This window comes from Falco peregrinus, chromosome 7 (assembly GCF_023634155.1).
Source record: "Falco peregrinus isolate bFalPer1 chromosome 7, bFalPer1.pri, whole genome shotgun sequence".
Taxonomy (NCBI): domain Eukaryota; kingdom Metazoa; phylum Chordata; class Aves; order Falconiformes; family Falconidae; genus Falco; species Falco peregrinus.
The window spans coordinates 1,673,200-1,700,695 of NC_073727.1; the positions used below are offsets into that span (position 1 = coordinate 1,673,200).

Sequence of the window (27,496 nt, forward strand, 5' to 3'; positions counted from 1 at the left end):
ATGGGGTGCTGGTGTGGGCTTAGCATGATGCTATGCTAGCCGGTACAGGCAGAGAGGGATGCAGAAAGGAGGCTGGTTTAAATAAGGTGGGCTGCCTTCAGCACCAGCTTCCCCACCACTTTGCTTTGCAAAGGAATTGGTGATCTTGTGTTAGCCAGTGTGCTCACCTCGGCCGTCATACCCCAGTGGGGACTGGGATGTACGGGGAGGAGTCCTGCCCCCAGTGAGAGTGCGCGGAGCAGGAGGGAAGGAAGCTGCTTTAGAGTGAAGCCTGAAGGGAGGATGTCATGGTGGGACAGCGGGCGAGTTGCTTCCTGGGATTGCTTTGTGCTAATGAGACTTTATGAAACCTGATGACTGACAGAAAATTTGAGTTTAGAGCTGCAGCAGTTCTCGTGCTGCTGTAGCAGGCTGAGGAGTGCTGGAGCCCTGCAGCCCCTGCCCCGGAACGGTGCTACGCTCACGGTTACTCATACTGGGACCTGTTAATTGGCAGCATCAGGTAAGAAACCTCCCCAGGCTTCACACTTTGCCTAGCGTGACGCACAGATTCCAGGAAGGTTGAGCTGCCCGCACTCAGGGGAGCAGGGCTGGAAAACTAGCTCCTGCCTTACCGCTTGCTGGGGTTTTTGGGGTGTAGCTGCACCAAGCATGGCAGGGGCATCACAGTTAGGCAGTGGTTTGAAGATACGCTGTGGTCAGTGACAATGTCAGTTCTAGGTATTTTCTCCCTTTCGGCTAATTTTTGAGGCTGATCAGGGATCCTGATTGGATCAGGGAATATATTTGGATTAAAACACCTCCCCCCCTCAAGGTTTCACAACGCAGCCCTGTGATGAGTTGAGTCAGTGCGATTACAGAGGAGCAGGCATGGTTTGGGTGTGGGATCAGGACGAGGGAGAAATGTCTTTCCCTCAAAGACAGCAGACCATTTCATCATTGCCCAAACCTTTCAGCTTCAAAGTGTTTTTTCAGGCTCCTTAGCACCGAGTGTCACATGACACACTGTTCTAGCTGATTTTTGTTTTCCTTTTTGTTTTTTAAATTGATCTTAAAACATATTGTTATGAAATCTTCTGTTCGGTGGAGCCAAGCTTCTAGCTGCCAGACGCTTAATTCACCTTTCAAGCCTTACGTTACTTAATGGACAGAGATGCTTGCTGCTTTAGGTTAATTCCTGCCTTTGCTGTAGTCTTTCTACTTGGATGAAAAGGACAGCTTTACGCTAACGTGAAGTACATATATAAATGTTTGAAGAGGGATGAATGAAATATGCAATGTTCCTCCCAGTGCGTCATGGATGGGGGCATTCCTTCCAGACTCCTGAACAAGATTTTGGAGCAGCTCCAGAAGACTGGCTGCAGGTTTTCTATGGGAGGGCCTCCCATATTTAATAACACAGAGTACGGGGAGCTCAGTACGTGCCATGGGTACTCATGCTATTTACAAAACCAGTCATGTCTACAGCTGTGCACATCAGCTACTGAGTCTGGGGGAAAATGAGCACTGTAAAATGGAAGTGCCTAAACATGTATTTTCATGGATCACGGCAACATGCTTTACCTCTGCCTTTGCAGTGAAAACAGTTTTTAAATGACCGTGCCAGGTGGCATTGACATAATTGCTTTGGTTGGGCCTCTCCTTATATTGGATTGAGAACACAGGTGCTAAAAATAGAAACAAATGGCATGTGTTAATTTTCTTCCTGTACAGGACAAAAAGCTGTGAGGTTCACAGTCCATGGGAACTGTAAATGTGGCTGCTGGTTGCTATTGATCTGGCCACGACAAGACTGAAGACCGTTCTGCTTGCTGTAACAGCACACATTTTCATGTTTTATTTCAGTAAGCATCCTGGGTCTTGGAGATTTTCTCTAGTTTGTTTCAACAGTGATGTTTGGCTAGGATTTGTAGTCTCATCAACTTAGCAAGTAAGCAAACAACAAAAAAACCAGAGGGTTAGTTACGAGTGAGTCATGCATGATTAGTATCATCTCTGGAGGGCAAATTTCCAAAATCTGGAACTCTCAGAAACTTGTTTACTAAGGGAAGCACTGACAGCCTAAGCCAGTACTTTTCTTTTCCCTCCTGGACTCAAAAAAAAAAAAAAAAAAAAAAAAAAAAAAAGGCAGCTTTGTGGACCACCACATAAAGCTGAGCAAGTTGCAATTACCATTCTTAAAAAGGAGAAATGTTAAAAAAAGATGTGGAATAGCATTTTTCAGCGTGGCTGGGGGTCTTCCTATTTTGCTTGATGCCGTGTGGGGAAAAAAAACCAGAAGGAATGAATGTTGTCAAAAAGACATTTTGTGACTGCGATCAGCTATCCCTGTGACTAGAGGCTGCCAGCCTGTAAAACTAGAAGGCATTTACTTCAGAAAACATGTTTTATTATTGCAAGAGGGAGGGAAGGAGGTGCCACCTCACCTCCTCCCACCACCGAAGCTGGCAGACGTGAACGTGTTGGTGTTTGCTGGGTCAAACGCTGTTTCCCCCTGTGGAAATGGCCCCCAAACCCAGCGCCCTCCTCTTTGGGCAGGAGGTCCCGGCTGACACAGTGGGTTTTGCAGCCAGCTCTAGGTGTCTGTGGACACCCGGAGGACACCGCCTCCCCCTTCTCGGGGTGTTTTACCTCAGGAAGAAGTTGAGGCGTCGAGGGAGAACATGGCGGGCCGGAGGCGGGGCTGCGGGCGGGCGCTAGGGCGGCAGGTGGCGGGCGCGGCGCTGGCTGCACTGGGCTCGGAGGCGGCCCCGCGGGACAGGGTAGCGAGGCCGCGTTGCCCCACGCTGTACGGTGTCAAAGGCGGGGTGGTGGTGGGGAGGCTGCATCCTGCGGGGGAAGGAGCCGGCGAAGCCGCCGTGCCAGACCTCCGCCCGCCCGCTCACCGCCTCAGAGACGCGACAGTCCGGCAACCGCGGGGACAACCGGGACCAGAAGGGAACGCGGAGACCCCCGCCGCGCCGCCCAACCAGCCAATCCGCTGCGCCGCCGGCCGGCAGGGGCGGGGCTTCGGCGGGTGCGCCGCGCTCGGGGCCCGCCCCGCGCCACGCCCTGCAGCCCCCGGGGCGGGGGGCGGCGCGCGGGCGGCGGGAAGGCGGGCGCGCCGCGCCGCCACAGGGCAACAAGTGAGGCGCTTCGCTCCCCCGGCCGCGGCGTCTTCCCCGCAGCCGCAGCGCTTCGCTGGGCTGTTTGTCTTCCCCTCGCTCCTCTTCGCTGCCAGCCCCGCACCCCCCGCCGCGGGCTCGCACCTCCGCCGGAGCGCGGCCGGTCCTGAGGAGAAGAGCGGCGGCGGGACGGGACGAACCCTCCGCGGCCGCCCCGGCATCGCCCCTCAGGTGCGGAGCCCCCCGCCCGCGGCCCGCCGCAGCGGCTGGCGGAGCGCGGTGGCATGGGGCCGCGGTAGGGCGGCAGGCCGGGGGGGGAAGGACCCCCGCCGCGCCGAGGCAGCCCGCCGCCGGGCAGAAGCATGGTGGATGTGGAGGCGGCGGCAGCCAGAACCCCGGCGGCGACCCGCGGCAGCCTGGCAAGGTACGTGTGTGCGGGGGGCTCGGCCGGCGCTGCCCGCCTGGGCCGGCGGGGGTCGGCGCCGCGAGGGGGGCTGGGGAGAGGCGGGGAGCAACAACAACAACAATCGTTTCTTCAGCTTAATTCGTGCCTGCCCGTGTTTTCCAGATCGTGAGGCTTTTCCTCCTCGTAGCTCTCAGCTTATTTTTGTACTGACAGCTGCGGGCTGACGGTGGGGGGAGGCCGGTGGGAGATACGTATTTATTGGGGATTTTGGTTTTTTTCCGTTGTTGCTGTCTCCCCCCCCCAGCGATGCGGGAGGTGACAGGCGGTGGCAAGGGTGGGGTTAAACCGCGCGGAGCGAGATCCCCGGCGCAGCGGAGCATCGCGGCCGGCACATGTTGCAACAAACTCGGCGCGGGGGCAGCGGCGCGGGCTGCCGGCATGGGCGAAGCTTGGGCCAGCGCAGCCCAGCTAGCGACCGTAGGTTTGTCGTCTTTTTTTTTTTTTTTTTTTTTTTTAACAAAAAAAAAAAAAAAGTGGGGAGGAGGAGTAGATGCTGAAACCGTGAGGTTTTTTTCCCGGGGAAAACCCTGAGGCGTAGCGTTGCTGCAGTGCCGGGTGCTGCTGCAGCGCTCTCCCCGGCGGGGGGGGGGGACGGGGCGGCCGCCGCGGTGTCTGCGGGCGGCGGCGCTGGGCTCGCAGGGCCCCTGGTCAGCGCTAACCAGGCGGGTTAATTATCAATATCTGCGGCGTTGGAGCCTTGCTGTTAGGGTGTAGTGCTGAGGTGGTGCCTCTGAAGCGTGGACTTTGGTGAACCTGAAAGGAGGAGAATGTTCTTTTGGCTGGAGTTGGCCCGAATGTGTGCTCCTTCACGAGGTTATGCTTCTTAGTCCTCTAAACTTCCTGAGGAGTACTGTACCCTGTCAGGGGGGGACTTGAGGTTACTCCCTGTGATCGTGGCCAAACTGCAGCTCACAATTCATTAGTCATCTTGCAAAAAATTACGGTGAAAGTTACTTGAGTAACCCTTTAGTTCCACTTCCCAAAATGCTCGGTGCTGTTGGAGTTGATTGTTAAACATTAATATTTATTTTTAAGTATGCAAATTAAAAGAGTTTACTTGGTTCGGTTGTGCGGGGGGGGGGGTGTGGGTTGCCGTTTGGGGTTTTTTTATTATTATTTTGGGCACAGAGAGTGGCTTTTGGTAGAGAAGCGTTCAATCTGGACGTGGAAGGATGCATGCATAAAATTACATGCTAAATATGTAATCTGAAAGTTGTTGAGGAAACATGATTATAGCATTCTCCTTTGAGGAAATTTCTGGTTAATTATTCCTCCCCTGTCTTAAAGACAGCCTCGAATTCAGTTCTCTCTTAAAGTTGCTTAGGTTGGTTTCATGTTCTTGCAGTTCCGCTTTTGCGTCAGATTTTCATGCTGTCTGCGGGTGGGGTGCAGGGAGCAGATGACACTCCGGTGAGTGGTACAGTTGCAGCTTTGTTCAGCTGGCTAGCCCAGAGCTGGCTGCTGGCAGGGCTACCTTGTCACCCCAGTGACCCAGCCTAGTGCCTGCTGGAACCACCGGAGGAGCTGGATTAGCTCTGAATTATTACCAAATGCGTGGAGGCAACAAAACGGAGAATCAGCTTTTCTCGTTCAGCAGATGTAATTTCTAATGTGTTTTTCCTGGGCCGTGAGGAATGTGAAAAGAGAATAGACTCTTTAAAAAAACCAGTATTGCAATGGAGGTGAATTAAAATACAGAATGTTTGTTGTATACCAAAAAATATAATGCTTTCGGTTAGAATCAGTCTTTTGACTTAAGCAGCAAAGTCAGAGTTTCCTTTGCTTTGAACGTTTGACTTTCTACCTGAGATGTTGTGCGTTACTGTTGTACAGCTATAAGGAAGCTACAGACACTGCATACAGGGATCAAAAATTAGAATTTAAGTAATTTTGTCATCTGTAAGCTGGTTTTGCTCAGATATTTTTTCTTGTTTCTTTTCCCACGTACTATAAATAGACAAGGAAAATGGAGGAAAACGAGGTACAGCAGCAAGGTGATGCAGCTGAAGGGACTTGTTTTGAAGCTCATGCATTAGACGACTGGGAGTACTAGCTGGCTGTCCAGTACCCTGTCTCATAATAGGTACAGCTTGCTATTCTCCCTAGAGATTGTTCCTAATGACCACAATGTCACTGGTGGTCAGAAATTTTATTATTATTGCCTGATAGCTGCTTTTACATTTTTTTTAAATACTTCTGGGTATTGAAGATGCTGCTGAGGGCAACAGGATAAAAGTAGTCCTTGCTCAGAGAGGCTTTAATGAAAAATGAGAAGTGGGTAAAGTGGTTTTGTGTTTTGTGCTGACAAATACATGCAGTTGTCTGCATTGAGAAGTTACACTGTGTATAGAGCAAAAAAAATGCAGTGTTTGAGTCTTCATCTTGCCTACCCATCAGACTCCTGGGAGAATGAAGCCTTTCAGAGGAGTACTCCTCCATGGTGACTTGTCGATGCCAAGACACTTAGCAATTGTCATTTTACTGCCACCTGGTGCAGCTATTTTTGTAACAGGACCAGCTATGATAGTGATTTTTCCCGTTGACTGTGTGCAACCACTTGAAGAAGAACAAATGGTGGTGATAAAAGACAGTCTCTGTCAGTGCTGATAGCGTTGAAACATGGGACATAGTCATATGTCTGCTAGCATAGCCAATATTGTCGTTATCACAACAGTCAAGAAGCAGGGATGGTTTGTCATGGATAATGTGTGCTTGACTGAAATCTGGATAGCCATCTTTTTCTCCAAATTAACTAAAGGAGAGGGAAAAGATTGAACAGTATCAATTAAAATCCTCAGCCAACTTCTCTGGTAACTTGTTCTTTTTCAGCAGATTACTTAATTTTTGGTAAGTATGCATCAAATTATCTTGTAAAAATCTTTGCTTCGGACAGCTTGTGAAACTTCACAGAGGTAGTTACTTGGTGGGCTTTCTCTGTGTGCTGTCAGGCTTGTGTGTTTTGATGGAAGGTGCCTGAGCAGCTCTGTCGGAAATGCATCAAGGTTTGATGTTCCAGGTCTCTGTATTTTGCTGGATTCAGTTGTTTCCTGCTGTAAAAATCTCATTAATTTCTTTTCAGTTGAAGCATCTGCACTTTGAATAGCAGGGCCTGGTAGGTTTGTTGTAGGTTTGCCACACAGTTTCTTAAACTGTTTAGTTCTAAAACTTGTCAAGGATAGGCCAGAGGGGGCTAGGGGAAAGCTGTTGACGAGAGTATACTTATTGTGGCAGCAAGGTTTTAATAAGATGTTTTTGTAGAGAGCACAGAATGTAGAAAAAAAAGATGTATTTCATTAAAATAATGAGCCTTTTAACATGTCTGGTTTTCGTGTTAATGTTTCTAGAAGGCCATTAAGATAGATCGCCTTCCAAAAACTTGAGACAGTCTTTGTCCCTTTCACAGGTTGTCAGTTTGGGATTTTTTTTCCTAGTATGTTTTTATTTTCTATTACTGTACAGTAGAAGTACATAAGTAATTTTGAAGCAAGTAGGCATCCATTTGCTTTCAGATTTAAACTTAATAGTCTTTTTCACATTAGCTCAATTTTAATCCCTAATGGTTATGGTAAAATATTTTTAACCAAAGTGTTAACAATTAGTATAGGAAGGAGCTGCAGTCGTTACGGTTGTGTGCATGAGGAATCACAAGATTAGTGTTTGATGTTTCTAGTGTGTTGTAGTCTATATTCAGACAAGTGCTTCACATGATTTAGAGAATTTATGCCTGTGAGTGCAGTTAACAAAAATTGCTAATGTAATCTCCCCGTTATGCTGTGTTCTGACCTCACAAACATAATGTGAATGTTTTTATCATTTTGCTACTACTTCACAGTTATGTTGCACAATCCTCATGTGTTTAAAACCCAGCAAAAAACAACCGAGAAAAGATGATAATGAAATACAGGCTCTTCCCATCATCTTAGTACAGAGCGAACAAGTCTCAAACCAGAAGCTGGTGAATAAATATGTGGGATCTGGTTAGGCCCGTTTTGCTTTGCGCATAGGAAGACCTGGCTGGTATCTTTGGCTCGATCCTGCACTTCTCTTGTACCTTTCACCAGTTTCATTGGGCCTTCCAGGATTTAAGAGACGAGTAAGTAAACGGCCCCAAGTCTCCAGATCATGCAAAACCCAGTGAAAAGACTGGATCATTAAAACATCTTGTGATGAACTGTGCGAAAGAATGATTGAACTGGTGTCTCATGAGAAGTAATTAGTACTTAAATAAGGAAAAGAATCCCAGTGTGTGATGGGTGTGGTGCTGAGATTTTTAAAGGGAGAATTGATGAAGCAATTTCATCAGCAGTTGGTTAAGAAAGCTTTGTCGTTTGAGAGAAATACAATAGTAAGGGTTGAAAAGCATTTAATTTGGAAGTAGGTTTGTTCATCTTTGTAAATAACTTCTGAAATTTAGCAGCTGCTTCATCTTAAGCTCACAGATGAGTTACTCTGAAATTGAATTGACTAAATCACTCAATTTGTAAGTCAGCTGTCTAAATCAAGCGAGGAGGAAATCTTGATATTTTTCTTTGGTAGAGGACTAACTTCGTTGGTTTCCCATAAGAGATTAATTCTCCGTGGTTTATGAGCGGCGAGTAGCGGTGCGGCACCGAGGTGTGTGTGCATGGGGGAGGGAACATCCCGCTGCTGGGGGGGAGGGGGGCTGCCTGGCTGCGCCCCCGCGCCGCTGGCCCAGCTGTTGGCGCAGCTGGGTGGTGACCTGCACGGAGGAACCCAGGGGGTGAGAAATAACCGCTGTGCTTGTCTGCGGGGCTGTGCGTAATGTCACAGCGAGCGGCGCAAATGCGGGGGTTCAGGGGCCGGGGGAGGATGGGCTCTTTAAATTCAGTTCCAGGAGCAGTGTGGCTGAGTGTCAGGCTGTGTCCTGAATTTAATGCTGTTTCATCTTGCTTGAGCAATGATATTTTTTAATCTGATATTCGGATGTTAGAAAATGGTAACGGCTGTCTTTGGGATGGAGAAGGTCCTTGCAAAATCATTGTTGATCTGCCTTTGAATAAAAGCAATTAAAAGACATGCAGAACAGCTCAAAGTTGATTTACACTAAGTGGATGCTTCACATTGGTGTGCAGCTAACAGGTAGGGAAGATGTTTCTGTTTGGATTTAGCAGTCTCTAATGGGGTTAGGTGCTTATCAACCATTAACAAAAATGGGAGTTAGCTGCCTAACCTGCTTAAAGATCTTTTACAAAATCCTCCTGGTACTTATATGCATCTTCAGCTGCCTGAAACTGTTCTCATTTTCCTTAAACTTGATAGGACAGAATGAGATCTGTATCTTGCATTTTACGAGTTTGAAAGAGGAAAATGAAGTTCCCTAATTACAATTCCATAGATTTTCTGAACTCTAAATGAATCCTTCAGGAAGATAAAAAGCTTTTTTTCCCTCCTGTACTTGTAAATTACCCTTGAAACCAAAAGCAATTAAAAGTAAAAGTGTTTTTTCCCCACATATTTGCATTTTAAAATGCAGATTTTTGTTCTTAAACGTTTGAGTTCAGTGCTATAAATTCAGAGGCAGATCCTGGAATTCTGACCTCAATATTCAGTTTGAATTGACTTTTGATTGAGTAACCACACAACTCTTGCAGAGTAATGTGACTTGACATGGCTGAGAAGATGACTGTCCCAGCTGTGTATCCATCACCCAGCCACTGGCTGCAAAGGTAGCAACTCGTAGAAGTCAAACTGGAAAGCAGTGTCTGTTTATTTTTAACTGAAAAAGGCAGTTAGTGGTCATCAGGGGCGGTAACTTCATCAGGCATACCAAGTTACACCCTCCTTGCTTTTGAAACATAGCTTTTAGTAGTGTGGCATGTGTCTGACCGTCTAACACAGGCAACAAGACAAAGTAGAGTTACGGTTTTGATGACTTGAGGTATAGTGTTAGAGGACAGACTTGCTAGCTGGCTAGAATTGGATGCTCTCTATGCCGGCATAACGGTAGCTGGAATATGGTTAAGGCTGTATTAATCACTGGTTTTAAGCTGGAAGAGATGTCAGGAGGAGATGAATTGTCTTGTTTGTGGAAATTATGGTTATCTGCATCTTGAATAGGTATACTAATCACCTTTTTTTATTTCAAATACAGCACAAAAGTAAGACTGTGCCTGCCCAGCAGACTTTGTCTTTTTAAACGTTCTTTGAAAATATCAGTCAGGGTTGCAGTGTCTTGCCCATTCTTCATTACCAGAACTAGCATTGATCCAAGTACTGATATCTGGGAGGAAGGTAGTTCGTTATCTACTTCCTTGGTTTTCTAGTAATTACAGGAAGATAATAAGTCAAAACGAACCCCTTAAACAGCAGACCACACTAGGAGGGTGGGTCATGCTGGCTCAATAGCTAACCCACTGACTTTGATTACAAAAAAAAGTTAAGGGAAATTCAAACCTCAGGGTGTGTCTTGTTAGGGTTGAGGTTGCCTAAAGGCTGGCTGCTTCTTGGAGGACCAGTGTTGGTGCTTGTCTGGCCCTGCCTGTGGGACCTCTGTGGGTGAAGGCGGGAGCAAGATCAGAGCAGTGTCAGGGCTGCAGCGGCAGTGTGCTGGTACGTGAAAGCTTACGCTGATGAAAAATGGGATCCGCTGTGGGTCTGCGCTGTGTGCGTCTTCTGCACTGTTACTGGTGTTCGTGCAGCACAGCAGCAAGCAAGTCTGGTGGCATGAGCTGGCTGAAAAGTTACCGCTGCTTTATTGTTAGTTTTTGGTTGTCCTCTGTAGCTCCCTGAACTGACTTGCCACAGTCATATCGTTGCAAAGGTTGGATAGGACTCTGCAGTTTATAGGGGAAGGAATGAATTACAGAAATGTCAGCCATGACTAAAGCTGTTTTAAACTGCTGCAGAACTGTATACTCCCTGACTTCCCCTGATTTGTAATCAATGTGATGAATGACAATTTTCTTCCAAGAAGTATTTTTCTGCTGCCACTCAGTTAAACCTCTTCTCTTGATTATTCATAATTTACTATTTGTTCAAGCAGGAGCCTTTTCAGAGGTACTGAAGTATGTAAGTCAGAAGCTGGCACCTCTGAGTTATTCCTAACAAATTGCACAATGTCATAATCCTAAAGCTTGAACTGACCTTAGAATGATGTGATTTTTATTTTTTGTTGTTGTTGTTAATACTGGATTGGGAAAACCAGGTCACTCATCACTACCATGGGCCCTCAAAATACTGAGGTATTAACCTTTAATGTTAGTTTTTATAGCAAGTTGAGTTCTTGCCCTCAGTTGTCAGTACGAAATCTCAGTTACTAAAATAAAAAAACCAAAACCAACAGCCCAAACGCTTTTTACTTCTAAACAAAAAAATCAAACTTTATCACAAGTTTTGTTTGGATGTTTTATGTGCAGTTAGGAACACCTTCATAGACTTTTAATGTGGCTGCAGGTATGCCAGTAGAGCATGGTAATATTAGCAAAATGTACTAATTTGTAGGGATACTGTCATGGTTTAAATTGCCTTATTATAAGTGTGGTGTTCTTGTGCAGCTCTATTTTTTTTTTTTTATCCCTGTAGAAAATCATGACCAAACTCAAGTAGTTTATAGCAGTAGAATTGGAATATACATTAAACTTGGGATTGAGTTTGCAGAAGACTTTTCATAATGACCAGAGGGCTTTTCTTGCATATTTCTTGATCTTCTATAGGAACACTTGAAACAATTCAAATATGAACTGAACGTTCTTTCAGCCGATCCAAGGGTTTAACATTAACAGGTTAAAAAAACACAAATTTAGGCCTAACTTGCATTGATTTAAATAGGTACACAATATTTAAATATCTTCTTAATTAAACCCAGAACTGTTCTGAGACACACCTATAATAACCAAAATTACCGACAGGATTGGGATGTTCAGAGTGATTTACTGGTAGCTGACTTTCTAATCAGATTAAAAAATACGTCACTCTCCAGTTGAAGGTTTTGTGACTCTTATCACTTAGATTCAGGGTTGGGTATGTTTGATTTGAGATGGAAGAGATACCACTAGATCGCCACTATCTGTAAGTATTCTGTCAGGCAGGAATTTTGCATAAACTGGTTTTAATGAAGTTAAAAAAGTTTTTATTGTCCTTTGTAAAGGTAACCTGATGGGAACATTGTGGGTGTTGCTGCAATATTTCTAAGCAGCAATATGAAGTCAACAGAACTCTGGTTTCATAGATCTTACTTTAACTAGCGTACCTTAAAAGGTGACATTCTTAAACTTCTCTTTCCTACTAGAGGGGCTAGAGGGAGGGAAGCACCTGGAAAATTAGTTAGAATGGTGACAGGAAACATAGCAGTAGTGTAACTTACTCTGAAGATTTTGGGATTCTGATATTCAGAACTTATCATTCAGCAGTAAATGAAAGGACTATTCAGTCTTAATACCACAGTCAAATGCTGCTAGCAGTAGTCTCAGGACAGCAGTCAAGTAGGCTATTAGGGGCAGGGAATTTTGTTTCTTGTCACGCTTTTGCAAGCTTCAGCATAGCAGGGATTTTCCCACCTTTTTCTAGCAGCAGCAGCAGAGTTTCATCGTAACATAACTGTTTTGAGCAGTGCCTTTAAATGTTCTGTGTTATCTGATTGCTTTGAGAAGCAAGACTGCAGAGAATAAACCTGCTGACATTAGGTAGTAAGTACTCTGAGAAATGTAAATGTTTGTAGTGCTCACAGATCCCTTTGGATAGCTGCAGGGTCTGTCTGCGTGGCTCCTAAAGGAGTTGGCTTCAGTGATAATCTTTTTGTCTGCTGACAAGCTTGTAGGATGTGTTCTTACCTAATGAAGACTGATTCTTAATCCATGTGATTTGGAGTCTTGGTGAGACTTGGTGATGGAGCGTGGTCAAATCTGGCTTACACTGCAGAAGAACCTTGTTGGAACGTGTTCTCTTTACTTGGTTGTGGCTGTGTGGCTTGGAGGAAGTTTGAGAGAGGCTGCAAGTGTAGCTCTGCTTTGTTCTTTCGCTTCAGAATGATAGCATGTGTGGTGTGCACAACGACTTTATTGTCTTTGTGCCTTCCTTCTGTAGTAATTGCACAGGTTTTTTTTTTGGAAGCAGCTGCCTAGAGTATTTGGAAGTTGTCCTGTGGATCATAGGAAACAAATGAGATGGTATAACTAACATATTAAAGCCATTTTGTGTGTATTTACATGTGCCTGATGACAGTCACTATCTACCTGTGTGCAGAAAAATATTTACCTGTTCTGTAGTTACAATAGTAACTTCTATTCTGTAAGCTGACAGTGGTTCGCAAAACAAGGCTGTGAATTACAGTTCTAGATTGTATGTAGAGAAAATGCCATGTGTGTTATGTACTGCTGCACTTAGGATTCTATAAAGCATGAAGTTATGTTCTCTTGCGTTTGTCAGATTTGTGTGTTGTGTAATGAACATCTCATGAAGTTTTTACAAAATCATTTTAATTTACAAAGTAGTAAATGCATTGGTGATGTTAGTTCCCACTTTACGGGCTGTCTGAGGCTATTCTTTAATTGCTGCACTCAGTCCACCTTAGGAAACATAATCCACATAGGCTTCTTGGAACAGCACCTGCATAAAATGGTAGCTCCTGTAGGAATGAATGAGAAGGGAGGTGCTGAGATACGGATTATTGCTTTAGTGCTTGATAAAGTCAGTCAAATTTCAAAAAGACATTATTTGATTTTTCACTGTAGGTTTTCCTTGGCTGATGGCAGAAGTTTGGGTTGTTGAAAGTAGTTTGCAGGCCTCACTTTGTTAATTAAAACAATGGGCCTTGTGGTATACTACATGCCAATGTTTTAAAGATTTTTGTTCAAGCCAGTTAATTACCATTGGATTGAATAGTACATGCTCATTAGATCGTCTTGTCTTACCCAAGACTAAAGAAATTAATGACTAAAAAACAAAACCTGAAGAGTTTCTGTAGGATACTGGATTAAGTGCTGCATGGAGTGAGAAGTTTTCTGCCTGGGGAAGTTGCAACAGTTTGTATCTCTTCCTTTAACACCTTTCAGTTGGAAACCAGGGTTTTTCACCTGTCTCTGTGCAGACATATGTTTAGTCAACATATTTTTAGAAGCTTGGGTCTAAGCTCTTACCCTGTGAGTGCAAATGTGATGTGCCAAATGAGTTGAGAATGAACAGTGCAGTTATCTTCTGAAGTCTGTAGGTAGTAGCTCCAGTATTGCCACTGCTGCAGTTCTTGTTGTAATTGCCACACACACACCCTGGACTTTGAGGCGTGTCAGTGAAGCTGAGTCATTATTTCAAAGCAAGAACAAGAGCATATTTGAAAACCCTTTTGTAGGAATAGGGCTACAAATGGGCTGTCAGGGAAGGGGGGGACAGTGGAGAGCTTTGTCCCTATGCCTAGGTAACTCCAGGGCTTGAGGTTTGGAGGTTATTTTGCATAAGAGGCTTCAATTGTTGTGTGTCAGTTTCAGACTTGAAAAGATGGTGGTGAGTTTCTAACCCGTAAGATAAAGCGGGGTGAAGATGATGAGGAACCAAGTTTATTATCGCAGCTACTGTAAAGCTACTTTGTGAAGCAGCTGAGTGCATGGATGAGGGTTAGGTGGACTGGAAAATGGTGAGTAACAAGGAAGCAGGACCTTTAAGGCAAAGGTGAACTGAGCAGATGACCATAAAAATGCTTGTTTCATCAGAAGACTGGCACCTGTCTAACAATTTTCTTTCACACTGGCAGTTTCAGATTGATTTTATTTGAGAATTTTACTACTTGTTTTCATCAGCCCATCTCAAAAGAGAGGGGCAGAATCCGTTTGGGAAAAGAGTTACGGCATGGATAAGATGAGCAAAGTGACTTTTAAAGTGCAGTACAAAAATGATTAAATCATCTAAGATTCTGTGCACAGTATGCTTCATTCCCTTAAATTTTAAAGCGTGTTCTGGGAGTAAACAGATTAGTCAAGTGTCATATTGGGAACACTGAGGCTTTAGGGCCAGTTAATCTTTTTACCAGACAGCCAAAATAAGTGTTGATTAGTGATAATTTTAGTGGTGAAACTTGTGGATGCTGGAAACAGAGAAGATCCAGCTTCATACGAGTCACCTGACAGTGATGGCTTTCCTGAAAAATTAACTGGCAAAATCTCAGTATCATCCACCTGCCATGAGGGTCTTGGACAACCAGTTACACATGTGGATGTTCTAAATGAGAAAGCTTTCTAAGCTAATGGGAATACCCTGAGATGTGTGTGGGAAAGAGTTCTCTCAAATTTTGTGGTTATTTCAAAAGTAATTCTCTCTCCTTATTACATTTAGCAAGACTGAGTATACTGCCTGGCTTGTGCCTTATACCAGCTCCCGTTGATATACAGCTCTAAAATAGTCTGTACCAATTTGTATTTGTGAGCTTTAAGTACTGCGTGCTTTTTCTTCTTGTTGCCATATCAAAAATGACCTGGGGGCCGGGGGAGCAGAGACAAAGTTAGTCAGAAGTGCAGAATAGTTGCAGAAGTAAAATGACTAGGACTTCTTATTGCGGCAAAGATGGAACAGAGGACAGATAAAGGTTTGTTATATAGCTGGTATGGTAAATGTACATAAAGAAAATAACAGCATTTTTTTTATGTTGTATTTTCTGAGGGTTCCTCTCTTGTGTGGTTATAGAATAGCAAGTCATTCCAGTTTCTGTCTGTGTCAAAAACTGAGGAGTTCATCACCAGTAGAATTCAAGTTGAAAATATAAATGGGTTCAAAGAGGGATTAGACCAAGTGAAATTAGGTTCAATAACAGTAATTAAACATGGTTCAAATGAAATTCCTGGCCCTCTTAATACTTTATAACAGAAAACCAGGGGGTGTGTGGGTGTGTGGTTTTAATAGAGAAATGCTGTACTGTTGCTTTTTTGGGGGGTGAGGTTTTTTGTTTGTGTGTTGGGGTGGTTTGAGCAAAATGTGCAAGTGTGCTGAAGATAACTAGTGGGAAACAGAATAGATTGGCTTCTGTTCAAACTCTGTATAGCTCTTTATGCCTTGGCCAGTATTTTAGGAAAACACAAGCACGTCCTTCTCCAGTCTTGCAGTTTACTTGGATCTTGAAATTCCATGCCCAAGTTGCACTGGTTTCTTCTGGTATTAAAATATTGGACGAGCAGAATTCCTCCCAAGACTAAATAATATTCTGAAAGATGGCTCAAAGCAGGTATATGCAATTAATTAAAACTAATGTTAAAATAAACATCAGCTGCTCTGAATTTCATTGCACTTTTTGATGCTTTGTGTAGTGTGGTGGTGTTTTGGTAACTTTCCTCCAACTGGAACGCTGTTTCAAACTGTAGTGTTTGAAGAACACAGAAAACAGACTGCTATTCAGTGGAGTTGCAGTAATGTGCTTCTGCAGAAGCAGAGTGCTGGTATCTGTTGAGTATTTGCCAGTTCTTAAGATGTTCTTGATAACTATTGTGTAAAAGTGGACTTGTGTAAAGTTCTGAGGGGAAAAAGAGACACGATTGTAGTTGGAAGAAAAATAGTGTTGAAGTTTCTTCAAAGCTGGAAATGGCACAGACTTTTTGTAACAGCTTGGGGCTCTTATCTTCACCTTCTGAAACTATGTTGTTGCTCGATCCAGGAATCTCTTTTGACTCACTGAACAGAACTGAGGTATTAGGAGCACTGATACATCTCACAGGAGGTTAGAGGGACTGCAGATGGCTTGTGACATATTTAATTTTAAAATTATCTTCAGAACTGTAGTGTCACTATTGCATGCACTATTGCGAGTGCTGCCAGGAGTTGTGCTGCATGTACAACTGCTATAAGGATATCTGGCTTCAAAATGAATGAGATCCAAGTCTGCTATAGCCCCAGTTATAGCTGGTCTCTGCAAAGAGAGAGAGGTGGTAGTATCTGTTAGATACCTGAACTACAGCTTGGTTTTGCCAAGTCTGTGATAGTTTAGTCCTGAACCAGTAGAGTGGTAGGGGCAATACTTGCAGGTAATAAGGATTGTCTTATCTTTTGTCAGCCCCGGTAAGTAAATGGACTTTTAGTGCTTGGGTTTGGCAGTCAAATAATGTAGGCATGTTTCTCAGCCCACTTAAAAAATACAGCATAACTCCTGTCCTCAAGTAGAAGGTACAAGTATTTGCAGTTAAAGGTCATGGCTTCTGTCAGATTTTAAGGAGGTGGAAAAGTTAGATGGTTTACCTTGTGTCTGCACAATTTTTTCAAAGACTGGTGTTACATGACTGTTTACACCAGGGTGTAAGTATAACGTTGTCATGCTATCATGCTAGATAGCCTCTTGTTAGAGGGTGGAAGGGAGGATTATGGATCCACAACCACGAGTCAGTTCCTGGTGTGTTGTCATCCTTGCTGAAGAGGGGATGTCTGTCTGCTCCCCTTCTCTCTGCTGTGTGCTTTCACTGTAGCTGCTGTGGTGTTTATCTGGTGTGCATCTCTGGTCATTGTTAGTTTTTTTGCTGGGTTAGTGATGTGAACTGATGTATGGAGAGGCCTGGCAGAGCACCAGAGCCAGTGCAAGGGAGGGATTGGGCCTGAGTTCTTGGAGTCAGAAAGGGTGGAGAAAGCCTCCATCAAAAGGAGGGGTCAGGCGATTGGATCAGTTCAGCTGCTTGTGGCTCCACAGCCTGCAACTGCTGCAAGAGGTGAGGGCTGAGGCGGGTAGTCTGGCTGAATGAGTTGGTTTTCTTTCATTGTGGGGTTGTATGAGCGTGCCTAGGTTTGGTTTAGTGCCTTGAAGCACAGATTTGCTACTACGGCTGCATGTGCTGCGGAGCACTGTGCTGGTGCAGGAATGCTCGTGCGGCTGTATGCAGTGTGGGAAGGAACGCCACCTGAGGTAGTCCGCATCATGTTATCTGGTGTTCCTTTCCCAGGGGAACTGTTAATTGTCAGTGCTAAATATTCAGGCTGTTTTATGGGAGTTCTGCTTTGGGTGGTTTGCTTAGCTGCAGATCTGTATGATACGCTGCTGTTTAGACTGCTCACTGGTAGTCACAGCTTGTTTTTACTGCTATTGAGCTTTCATGTTGAGACTTGAAATTATGCTTTTACTGATGAATGATATTAAAGAAAGAATGTTTTAATAGGAAAGGACTGGTCTTGGAGTGAAGAAATTGATGCTTGGTACATCTAGAAATGCCATTTAAACTTATGTTTAAACAGAACTGTAACCTTGAAAATGGCTGTGGTCTTACCCGTCTCTTGCTCCCTGCAACTTTCCTCCTTTCCATGATGAACAGGAGTGCTGCATTTTCTCCATCTTGCTGGAAGCGTTGTGGGTAGGCCTGTGCTGCGCGTGGAGTGCGGCACGGTCACTGCGCTGCCTCCCGACCACAGCCCAATGCCTTGCGCTGCTGAGGGTTGTGCTGTAGGAACCTGCTCACTGACCTGAAACTGCTTTTAAGGGGTCCTTGCTGAGTAGTGTTGCGTTGCATCGTGCCTGGTGGTGGTAGGAAGTTACCCCTTTATTTGAAAGGGAAATGATAGAGCCCTCTGCAATAAGAAGTAATACCTTTTAAGGTGTTAAGTTTTAAATAGTCGCCAGCAATCTGTCTTGATTGCATGATTTATCGTGGGCCTCGGTACTTAAGACGAGGGAAGATGACTTTGCTGTTGGTATTAAGACACGTGCAGTAGCAGTTGATTTCCCTTTTGTAGCGGCACTCTGAGGGCTTGTTCTTCAATTCCATGCTATAGGAATACCCTTGCTGCATTGCAAGGGGGAGCTTGGGATAGATACTCATCTCTACAGAGGGTGAGATGGTGGGGAGAGTGCTGCAGAGAAGCTTCAATGTACAGCGACTGGGCATCTTAGTAAGAGGCTCTGCTGGTTAGGAACTTAAACATCAATAACATGTCAACAAATATGATCGGTATTTGTTGTATGACTATATGGTTCTGTGATACTTGGGTTACAAAATAGAAACCTGGAATAAAAGAAAGTTCTACCCGTTCAAGAGTGATGTTCCTGAAGTTGTCTTATGATACCTCAGTTAATGTGTAAGCAAGTAGTTAATCCTCTGGTATTTTAAACACTCGGTGGGTGTTTTGGTGAATATAAGCAGAATTATATAAATTAGCTACAAACTCGGTCTGACTTTTCAGGAAAGAGTTTGGGTTTGGTTTTTTTCCTGTTGCTTCATTGCTAAAATTGGTAGGATTTGCTGTCAAAGTTTATCTGTTTGCCCCTTACTTTCATGCTTATCAATACCCTCCTTTGTTTTGATGGTATTTCCAAAAGAGCACCTGTGTGTCATACCTTGAAGGTTTTTACCATCTATGGTAACATCTCCAACTCAAATGAAGTAGTGCCTTGCTTAAAAACTGTGGGAAAGGAAAACTACCTCATAGTTCAGGGCAGTGTCAAGTATCTGCCAAAATCTAAATGTTGAAGCAAGTTCCAAGTCTTTAGAATTCCTGTTTGGATCGATTATAGGCTGCACTCAAACTGCAAATCCAGGTGTGTTTGTCTTGACATCTTGCTGTAGAAGACTAGTTAGTGCACTGTCAAATCTGCTGTCTTCTGTTGCTCTATCCTAGGGAGGATTGCTTTTTCTGAACATCTATGTATACTTCAGTTTTTTCACCACTTTGCAACATCTCCCTCTTCCTTCTGCCTTTTTGTCTCCTACAGCTATACCTCAGTAGAGGTTTTAGGGTTGGTTTTGTGCGTAGCAATGTCTTAGTAGCATCAGCTTAAAAAAAATAAAATTGGGACTGGCATCACTTGTTTCACGTGCTAATTTTGTGAAGTCATTACAGGGAATGTGCTGTAACAGGGCTAATCAGAATTCTTCTGCAGGATCCAACTCCAATGTGAGAAATTCAAACTGATGTATCCCATGTGCCCTTAGTTAGGAGCTGGTGCACTTAGATGTACTTAGACTTGACCTTGAGCTTGGCCTCCTCCAGATGTAATCCTTCTGTCAGAAGGCATCATAGCCCCTGTTTGTGTGAATTCTTGCTGCCAGAAAAGACTGCCTCTTGTATAAATAATTCCTGGAACTGGATGGAGTGTGCATTTTTTATATTTAAGAAGCATTTGGATAGTGCTTTTACGGATATATGATTTAACTTCTGGGTTGCCCTGTGTGAAGTCAAGAGTTGGACTTGGTGATCCTCATGGGTCCCTTCCAGCTCAGGAGAGTGAATCTGTGTTTCTCATTTCACACCAAGTCTTCTAGACTTTGGAATAGGTTCCTTACAGGCTTTTGGAATACATTCACTCTTGAGATAAAGCATAAAACAGTACAGTTTAAAAACAAGTTGTGCCATTTTGCATTAACATTTTTTGGACTTCAGTGTTTTTGGGTGTTTGGAATCTTTTCTTGTAGCTCATGGCTTCTTTGTAATACCTGTTTTCTTCTTCTCTTGTGGTTCACCTTGTTTGCTGCTGCCAGTTCCCACCGTGAAGCTGTTTGGTTTTTTTTCCCAGGTTTTGCTGGCTTGCCTTTTCCATCCATCTCTTGACTCCAGTGCTGCTTTTGTGGCTCCATAAATCTGTTCCCTTCTGTGAATACCTTAGTTATGACTGCAGTGAAGTGCAAGAGTGGAGTGGAGCTGAAGAGGGCCACTCCTCCCTCTTCCCCTGTTGTTTCTTTCCAAATACTGTGTCTGTAGCAGAACATTGGTTTATCCAGCATATGATTAATGTTAACCTTTTTTTTTTTTTTCTAGCAACATGGATGTTTTCTAAAGGCTTTGAACAAATGGACTTCATGTATACAGTGATACTGACACATAACTAACTGCACAGCTGGAAGTTGCATAAGCAGAAATGTGATGATTTGTACAAACCTGAACTGGTTGCTAAAATGGTCTTCATATCAGCATAGCTGAGAAGTTGAAAACGGGCATTGAAAAACTGTGTGTCAGATCACCTTTGAGTGTAGGTAACACTCTTCACCTTACCTGCTGAAGCTGGAATAAATTTCTGCAGGATTTTCCATTCCTGAGGTTCTGTGTGTACTGTGATTTGCTTTACCCATATGTAGTGTTATTCTTCCATTCTGCTTTTTATGCTAGCTAGCTAGCTAAGTGTTCTGGCCTTTTCTTTTTTAACACTTAAAGCAGCAGGAATTTTTCAAATAAGAGTATTGCTTTCTACTGCTCATCTCGGTTCTTCAGCAAAACTAGTACAAGAACTTTTCCATTCTCAGCAGTCAAAGGAGGTAGCTGGGAATTGTTGTAATGTTACTGCTCATAGAAGAAGCCGTTCCTGGGATAGGAGAAAGTTCCTGTGATCTGTCTGGATTGCTGTAACTCTGCAATGCTGCTCCTTAGCAAGCCGCCCAGCACAAAAATCTCCGTCGTGCTGGCACTTTGGTTAGTTGCTGCAGTGTTAGCAAAGCAGATGAAATATTGAGATTTGCCTTGAGACATGGGCTGTGGGTGTTTACTTGGAGAGAAGAAAAAAAAAAACCAAACTCAAAAAACAAACCACCACCCCAAAACAAAAGAAAAAACCCAAAGTGCCTGCTAGCAACAGCATTACAACTGCAGTGCATACACCTCACGCCCCACCCCCATTGTGATGAGGGTGGTAATACTGCGTTTTGTGATAAATCCAGTTCACTTGATGTGAAATTGCCGTACTGGCATTCTTCTTTTTTCAATTGCTGTTCTCAAGTGTAATGGTTAAAGCTAAGACATATTAATTGCAAGGTGGAGTATCCTATTTCAGTTTATAGAAATAGCCTTTCTGGAGTCTGATTAGTTTTCTGTTTGCTTTTAGTTCAGTAACCTTGATCTAACGCTTTGAGCAAGTGTTTAATACAACCTGTGTTTGGTTTAGGAAAAGGACACTTCAACAAAGCAGGTTTTATACCTTTTTTACTTGGTAGCCCTTAGTGTTGGTTTTATACTCTTAATGAGTTATATTCTTAACAAATTGATAAAAAACACATGTTGATAGCTTTTGATTACAGAAGAATGCTTTCATGCAAAACTGGGGTGTGTTCATGTCTTAAAATTTTTTTTATAGATCCAATTTTTTATATTGGATGTCACTTCTTTCTTAACTTTCCTCAGAAATACTGATTTTTATCACCAATATTAGATAGCTTTTTAAAAAGGAGACTGAAAATTAGACTAGAACTAGTTACATGTGGGACTGACAGCATTTACTGTGCTTTATATGATGGAACTGCTGTTGTCTTGCCAGACTCGTACTTTTTCTGATGAAAAGTTCTACCAAGTCTCATGGTAAATGGAGCTTTTTCTGTGTAGAATCCCTGTCTCGTTTGCTGCAGGGGATTGCACGGCTACAAGCGAAAAACAGGAAGGGTTTGTAGTTACAGAATTTGAATGCTTACCCAGAAGATGGTGATTTGAAGGATTTTAAGTGATTCAAATAAAGTCTGTGCAAATGGTGTCTCGTGGTGTTCAGAACATTCTCGTGCCAACCATTCAGATGACTTACAGAGGTGTTGAATACTCATAACTTAATAGGTAGGCGCTGTAACAGATGAGCGGTGTAGTGATGTCCTGGAAAATCAGGCTCTGGCTGAGCTCTTGACAATCCTGAGTTTATTAGCTATTACTAGGAGGGAGCTTCTCACCCTGTTGTCTGGGGAGGGCTGGGATCACAGATCAAATACCATGTCATTTGTTGTTCTAGCCAGAAGTGGGATAAAGGACAGGGCAGGTAGGCACTGATGTACATGCTGAACTGTATGGAATAGTAGAAAAAACAGGATAGCTACTTCTCCAGGACTTTTGTGTGTCCTGAAAGGGAAATAAGGAAAAATAGTATATAGTGGTGTGTTTTTAGTGGAAGCTGCTGCGACAGTTGAAAAAAGGTAACGTTTCTTTGAACTCTGTGTGGCCAGCCAGTGCTTTGTAACAGTTCAGCTGTTCAGCTTAAATGATGACAGTGATTGCAAGTATGTTTCTGTCTGAGGCATGGAAGAAAACTAAAATTAGAACAGCAAACTCCATGGCTGGCTGAGAACAGGACATAAAATAAATCTGGCTTGAATGTATACAAAGATGCAGGTGGTATGTGAGGTCAAATGAAGGAAAGAGTAGGGATTTTACTGAGTAGTCCATTGTTTCTAGGAGTGGCTTTTTATTTAAATTCAAAAGTACTCCCTCCCCCCTCTTGGATTTAATGAGAATCCAGGGGTCGAATGAGGAAAAAAGATAACTGCTTATTTACCTGCTTTTTTTCCTATTAAACTTTGTGTTTAACTTGCTGAGGAGTAAAAGAATGTAACCAGAAAAGACCTAAGGGTCAGTGTAGCTGAGGTGTCCGGCAGTGGCTGGAGATAAGAAAAGAGCAGCGAGTACAAGGTGTCCTTCTGAAGTGTACCTTCCTGACTGCTGTCCTGTGACTTCAGGACCTCTTAAGGCAGCGTTTACAGCTGGGCTTTTAGCAGTGATTATGAATCTTTTATTTCACTAGGTTTTTCTGGTCTTTCAGTAAACATTTATACTCCTGGCAAATGAAAGCATCTTTGACAATGAGTTCTGTATCTGACTTAAAGTTAGTCAGACTATTATTCATTCGGAATTATTTTCTAGTCTGACTTCCTGATTTAGAAGGTCTTGTTGGAGTCTGTGTAGCTTGAACATAGATACACCCCTGGGCTAGTAAACAGTTTGCTGAGCACTACTTTAGAGGAACCCACTGTTTGCATGTTGCTTCTGGGGAAGAAAGAGAGGTTGATCCATTTTTGTGTCTCAGTAAAAACTGGAGATAGGTCACAGGATAACCTTTGCTACAACGGAGAGGTACGCTTCTATTCCTGGTCTTGCATGTATGGGAAACGGTTTTTTGGTTTCTTTTTAGTTTATCTTTCTTTTCTAGGAATAACTACACTTTCACTTTCTGCTGCCATTCATTTCCATTTGGAGAGGGGAAAAAAAAAAATAACGAACACTCGTGTTCTCTTTTGTCTGCAGAGATCTGAATACTAACAGTGCAGCTGGCTGGTTTTGTCAGTCTCTCTCCCAAGGAATAGCCAAGTGAAATGGACAGAAACTAATTGTACGCTTTAAAATTCAGCTCTGCCCATTATGTAGTTGGAAGGTATAAGAGTGCAAGTATAAAAGCTTGAAATTTAATTTTAAAATAACTGACCTTATCGTATAGCAATTTATTCTATACCCTTAAGCTCACCTTATTAGCAGGGAAAAAAGTTTCTCTGCCTGCCTTTGCCAAGCTGAGGGCTCAGATTCTAATTACTATACAGGCAAGTGTTTCAAGGAGACTTAAATGAGGAGCAAAAACTGCTGGCTAATTTAGACATGCTGTAAAATGCTGTGTAAAATTCCTCAATAGCAATTGGGAATTTTACATTCTTAACAGCCTCTTTGCTGATGAAATGCCAAACCACTACTGGCTGTAGGTGTGCATGTGTTATAGATAGATTAGTTTTTGCTTTTTGGGGATGTAACCTTTTTCTAGGCTACTAATTTGCACATTCTTCATCTGAAAATAGTTAGCATTTTTATGAGATCAAGAACGTGATAGGAAGAAGGCTAAATATCTTGTCAATTTTTTTTCTTCCAGATATGAGAAATGAGTGTTGGACGCAGAAGATTAAAGCTGCTGGGAATTCTGATGATGGTAAACATTTTTATTTATGTGATTGTGGAAGTCTCAAAAAGTGGCAGCCAAGAGAAGAATGCAAAAGGCCGTGTTATTATACCACACAGCAAATTCTGGAGAAAATACACTCCTCACAAAGCTTATTGGAACAAACAGCAACAGAAGCTTGAGCTGCTTTACAACCCTATTCTGACCTTGCTTTCCAATATGACTGTGGAAGAGAACTTGGTTTCTAACTCAAGTGTGCTCAGTTCCTGTGACCCTGACCCATGGGTACCTTCAGAGGTTAGTGACTTTGCAAGCTTGCCAGACAGGTTTAAAGATTTTCTGCTTTATTTGAGATGTAGAAATTATTCATTATTAATGGATCAGCCAAACAAGTGCAAACATAAACCTTTTCTGCTGCTGGCTATTAAGTCACTTACACCCCATTTTGATAGAAGGCAAGCAATTAGGGAATCCTGGGGCAAGGAAATAATATCCGGCGATGTGACAGTCAAAAGGGTCTTCTTACTTGGACAGACCCCACCAGAGGATAATTTCCCTGATCTTTCAGACATGATAAAATTTGAGAGTGAAACCCACCAAGACATTCTGCTGTGGAACTACAGAGACACTTTTTTCAATTTAACTCTGAAAGAGGTGCTGTTTCTTAAGTGGGTCAGCAGCAGTTGTGCAGATGTCCAGTTTATATTTAAGGGTGATGATGATGTTTTTGTGAATACCCATCAGATCCTGGATTACTTGAAGAGCTTATCAAAGGACAAAGCCAAAGACTTATTTATAGGCGATGTGATCAAAGATGCTGGACCTCACAGAGAAAAAAAATTGAAGTACTACATCCCAGAAAGTGTTTATGAAGGTTCATATCCTCCATATGCAGGAGGTGGTGGGTTTCTGTACTCTGGTGATCTGGCGTTAAGGCTGAATAACGCATCTGACCAGGTACTTCTTTACCCTATTGATGATGTTTATACTGGAATGTGCCTTCAGAAACTTGGGCTTGCTCCGGAAAAACACAAAGGCTTCAAAACATTTGATATTGAAGAGAAATACAGAAATAACATATGTTCCTACACAAACTTAATGTTAGTACATAGTAGAAAACCTCAAGAAATGATTAAGATTTGGACACGCTTGCAAGATCCACACTTAAATTGTTAAAGTAATGTGCATAAGTGTCTTGAGTCCAAATAACTTTCCAGGTTTGGGTCTGACTTTCTTGGTGGACCATTGAAGCTCTGTTTAATAGTTTAATTTTCTCTGGAAATTTTTTCCTGTACTTTTGAAAATGGGAAATATAGTAAAATTTGAGGGGATGGCTTGAAGACTTGGTCCTGATTTTTCCACTGTATCGGTAGTCGTTATGTTTCAATATTTGTCTTAATTTTAGAAAGGACTTCAAGGATGTAACTAGCTGTCAGTGACTGGTTAGCTGTATTTGAAACAGGGATTGCCTACTACAGTGCATCTTTCATTAAGTGTGATGGTGGAAGACAATTTTTCCTTGGGTAGTGCTTGTGGGTGTGTGGAAACCACTGTAAATTGAAAATTCAGAAATCGGAGGAACATAGTTTTACTTTTAAGTATGAAACGCTCTTATGAGACTTTAAATGCTGAATTTTTTTAATTTATGGTTTTCAGTCTTTTTTGCACCCCAGAACAGTATTTTCTCTTTTACTTGGTGATCTTTCATGCAAAGCGAGCCTGTGTCTGAAGGGACATACCCTTTTATTAGGTGATGCTTTTTTAATCAAAAACTGTTTGAATAATACTGTTTGAAACACCCATAAAAGCTGAATATGTAAGGAAAAGGAAGAACAGGTTTTGTTTGGGGCTGGGCAGTAGGTACAGTCAGGTCTGCCCCCTGCCCCAAGCATACATGAGGTAAAGCTGACTTGTTGCTCGTGTTACTTATGTGAAAAGCTACTCTGGTCAGTCCTTGTTTTCTGTTTTGGCACTAAATGTGGTCAGGTAGCTTGATTTGATGCAAGTAACTGAAATTGCACATTGCTTACGAGAGCATGGTTTGGATCTCTCCTGTAAAGCGGTAGCAAATCTAGAATTGTGCAGATCCTGAGTTTTGAATTTTGAAACAAACTTTGCAGTTGCATGATATCTCATGTAGAGTTAAACATGTTCTCAAAACTCTGATAATTTTCTCTATTTCCACATCTTGCTTGTAAGAGTTATTCTAAATAGTGGTTGCTTCTTTTGTATATGTAGAAGTGCCTGTCTATTTATTGTTCAGATGGAAGACCAAAACATTTTCTTAAATATATTTTGTGTAACATTTTATTTGTATAGTGTTGTCACTCAGATATTTAAATAGAGCATGATATTTTAAATATGTGAGATGTGTAACATGTTGAATAAAGCTAATTGTTATTTTTGAATTTGAAAAATAAAATGTGATTTAAATATTTTTTTGTAATGCTTCATTTGACTCGTAATATTGACTTGCAGAGCAGTTGCACTCTACTGCGTGGCATTTGGTAACAACACATTGGAGAAGTTCAGAAACAAAAGGCTTTATTTGGCAAATTTCTCTGATGCTTGTGTAGCAGACTATCCAGAAAATGTTGTCACAGTTGTACATGGGTTTGGTAGATGCTGTAATAGATGGACAACTCTGGCAAAAGCAAGGGAACAATAAGTGCCCTAGGAAAAATAGTATGTACAAAAATACTTGCTTGAACAATAACACTGCTGATACAACTGAAAGGGGTTAAGGAATGGATTGAATGGCTGGCACTGGTTTTTGTTTGAAATAACTTGGCAGCTAATACTCTTCTGGTGTCTTCACCTGCTTGCTTGTTCATTAGTTTACTTTGAAGAACAAATGTGCTTTTTTTTGTTTGTTTGGGAAAGTGAGGTGGTCTGGTCATACACCTCTGTTCTGTAGATGTTCATGTGAGCCCCAGGATAGATGATGGATTCCAGACGGGCTGTGCTCTGGTATTGTACCATGAGATTTGGCCTCTGTGCATTGCTCATGAGAAATCACACCTTTCAGAAAGAGCTGCAGGTTTTACTGGATGTGTGTTACTTCCTACTCTGTTCTTCCCAACCGTGCTAAGCACCCTCTTTCTGAGTATTAGTGGGACTTCTGTCAAGAGTTCGAGCCAAATGAAAGAAAAGGTGTGCTGTTGATAGGGAATGCAAGTAGAGATGTGGTGTTTAGAGTCCTCGTGGAGCAGAGAGAAAAAGGGTGGTTCTGTGGGTGAGCAGGGACATGGTGGGGCGAGGTAGACAAGAAGTAGGTGAGCACTAAACGTAGTGATGAGTTTCAGGGAAGGATCAAACACAGAGGAGCAGGTTGCAGAAACAAGGGGACAGGAAAAGAGCCCAAGCATTAAATTGTATGAGTAAGAGAGGGTGGAGTGC

General features: G+C 42.8%; 1 protein-coding gene across 7 annotated transcripts; it reads left to right on the forward strand.

Moving 5' to 3' along the window:
* Window positions 1-379: 379 nt before the first annotated feature.
* Window positions 380-26,532, forward strand: B3GNT2 (UDP-GlcNAc:betaGal beta-1,3-N-acetylglucosaminyltransferase 2). Of its 7 annotated transcripts, none has more exons than XM_055811139.1 (3): window positions 3,057-3,528; window positions 20,233-20,447; window positions 24,071-26,532. In XM_055811139.1, exon 3 carries the CDS (start codon window positions 24,080-24,082, stop codon window positions 25,271-25,273), a length of 1,194 nt encoding a protein of 397 aa, XP_055667114.1. In that variant the 5' UTR covers window positions 3,057-3,528; window positions 20,233-20,447; window positions 24,071-24,079; the 3' UTR covers window positions 25,274-26,532. The 7 variants fall into 7 exon arrangements, with proteins under 7 accessions (XP_027635600.1, XP_055667114.1, XP_055667111.1 ...); XM_055811136.1 differs by having other exon boundaries at window positions 20,233-20,443; XM_055811138.1 differs by lacking the exon at window positions 3,057-3,528 and adding an exon at window positions 3,863-3,987 and having other exon boundaries at window positions 20,233-20,443.
* Window positions 26,533-27,496: the final 964 nt, after the last annotated feature.

Coding starts and splice junctions, on each gene's coding strand:
- B3GNT2 (XM_027779799.2), top strand. CDS start 24,080: ATGAGTGTTGGACGCAGAAGATTAAAGCTGCTGGGAATTCTGATGATG.